At 46.1% G+C, this 1,929-nt stretch overlaps 1 protein-coding gene across 1 annotated transcript in view; it reads right to left on the bottom strand.

Moving 5' to 3' along the window:
* The window catches only part of GDPD5 (glycerophosphodiester phosphodiesterase domain containing 5), a gene marked incomplete at its 5' end in the record, with an annotated part of 48,775 nt that extends 47,578 nt beyond the window's left edge, over nucleotides 1-1,197 (bottom strand). The window contains one exon of the mRNA XM_008938227.1: nucleotides 1,094-1,197. Within this exon, the coding sequence (XP_008936475.1) occupies nucleotides 1,094-1,197 (104 nt within the window). The remainder of the gene's footprint in view (nucleotides 1-1,093) is intronic.
* Between the last annotated feature and the right edge of the window lie 732 nt (nucleotides 1,198-1,929).

Genomic DNA, 1,929 nt, shown 5'->3' with positions numbered 1-1,929 from the left:
TGCCGGGGACTCCTGGCCAGCTCCTCACCCCCAGCACCCCCAGGGCCTTCTCCTCAGGGCTGCTCTCCAGACACTCACCCCCAGCCTGGGCTGGGACCAGAGGTTGCCCCAACCCAGGTGCAGGGCCTTGCCCTTGTTGAACCTCATGAGTTTCACACAGTCCCACTTCTGGAATTTGTCTAGGTCCCTCTGGAAGGGACTCTTTGTTGAAGGTATGAATTGAAAGGAAGAAGAGTCCCAAAATACCCTCTAAAGAAGTGTCTCTCTTTTTTTTTTTTTTCCTAATATTATAAATAATCAAGAGCAAAGCTGATGGTTTCAGTTCTCCAAAGGCTGGTCTGAGCAAAGAACCCACATTCCTAGGAGGAGACAGCTCATGTCATTAAGGTAGTAAACACTCTCCCTTACACACCTTCAGCACCTACAGCAGGTGATTTATTCAAGGGTTCAACTACCCACTGCATTTTAAAATACACCTTACATATTAACTTTGACAAGACAATGAGGTCAAAGCAATTTGGTTAGAAGAGAGGTCAAGGTACTGTCAAAATGTTTTAAGATGCTACTAAGATAGTAAAAGGGAGAATAACTTCCAGCACTGAAGGGAGCTGGCAACACCCCAAACTCCACAGAACATCCTACTAGAAAGCTTGTTTTCAGTTCCTTCCAACTTCGCAAAAATTTTCCACACCCATATCTGTTTGAGGCCGATTTTTTGTCATTTATGCTTTGTTGAAAGTTGCAACCAAATTGCTCAGCCATTTCCAAAAGCAGCCAACCACAGAAACAACCAACCAGTCAACAAGCTTCTATGTGATTACAGCACCCTCTTTTTTTTGCATGCTGTTAAGCAGGGAGCGCATCTGCCCCAAGCCACGCAATGGAGATGTGAGGACATTACATCAGTGAAGGCAGGCAGAAGGAGGTCTCCTTCAGTCTCATTTCTCTCCTTGTTTTCCCTTTACTGTCATTAGCATGTTCATCTGAAGGACCTAAATGCATCCAACCCAATGTCAAACAGCTCTTCGAGGTGTATGAGGGCAGCTGAATTTGTTAAGGGTTTGCCCCTCCACAACAGCAAAACTCTACTCACCAGTTGATTTCATTGTAGTCATTGTGAACTTCCCACCAGAAGTAAAACCAGACCAGGGTCAGGAAGAAGGATGAGGTGAGGATGAGGAACCAGAGGCGCTCCCACTGCAGATAGAAAGAGAAACTGGCGTTAACACTGTCTTGTTCCAGGGCCAGTGCCCCAACTTGTCCAACATCCAGAGGCTGTAGAGATGGGATGGAGTGACTAGACATTTACAAGGGCAGATCTCAGACCTTTCTCCCCTTGGAGAGGTGGAGGACGCAAGCCTGGTTCCCAGCTCTGGGCAGAGGGGCCACTTATGTAGATCCATCTTCTGTAGAGCTAGGACAGCATTTCTCCAGCTCCAAGGTCACATGGAACTAGGCAGAATTTTTGGATACAGAGCTGGTTTTTAGTGTTTGGTTGGGGTTTTGGCTTCAGTTTTGTTTCCATTTTTCTGAGGCAATTATTTAATTAACTTCTCCATTCATACGTGGAGATGCAACTTGGCGTCTTACTTCCCCATGGATTCAGCCTAAATGACTGAGTAGCACGTGTGTGTTGAATGTGCTACTGAAAGATGTGGTTTAGTGGTGGACTTAGCAGTAGTGGGTTAATGGTTGGACCTGATCTTCAGAATCATTTCCCACCCAAAGGATTCTATGGCAAAGACTCTACAGCAGGTTAGGGATCCTTCTACCGCACAGATATATGAACTTTTACTCCTTTCCCCAGGGCTCAGATCCTACAGAGCCAAACCACCCATCCACAACACGTATTCCCACTGCGAGGCTTTTGTAAATAATATGGTAGGAGTAAAGCCCACACCAGCATCAGGTAAGCTACTTCCACCAACA

This window comes from Merops nubicus, unplaced genomic scaffold, assembly GCF_000691845.1.
Source record: "Merops nubicus isolate BGI_N331 unplaced genomic scaffold, ASM69184v1 scaffold1704, whole genome shotgun sequence".
In the NCBI taxonomy this organism is placed as follows: Eukaryota; Metazoa; Chordata; class Aves; order Coraciiformes; family Meropidae; genus Merops; species Merops nubicus.
Note: the sequence above shows the minus strand (reverse complement) of the source record. Positions and strands in the feature narration are given on the sequence as shown.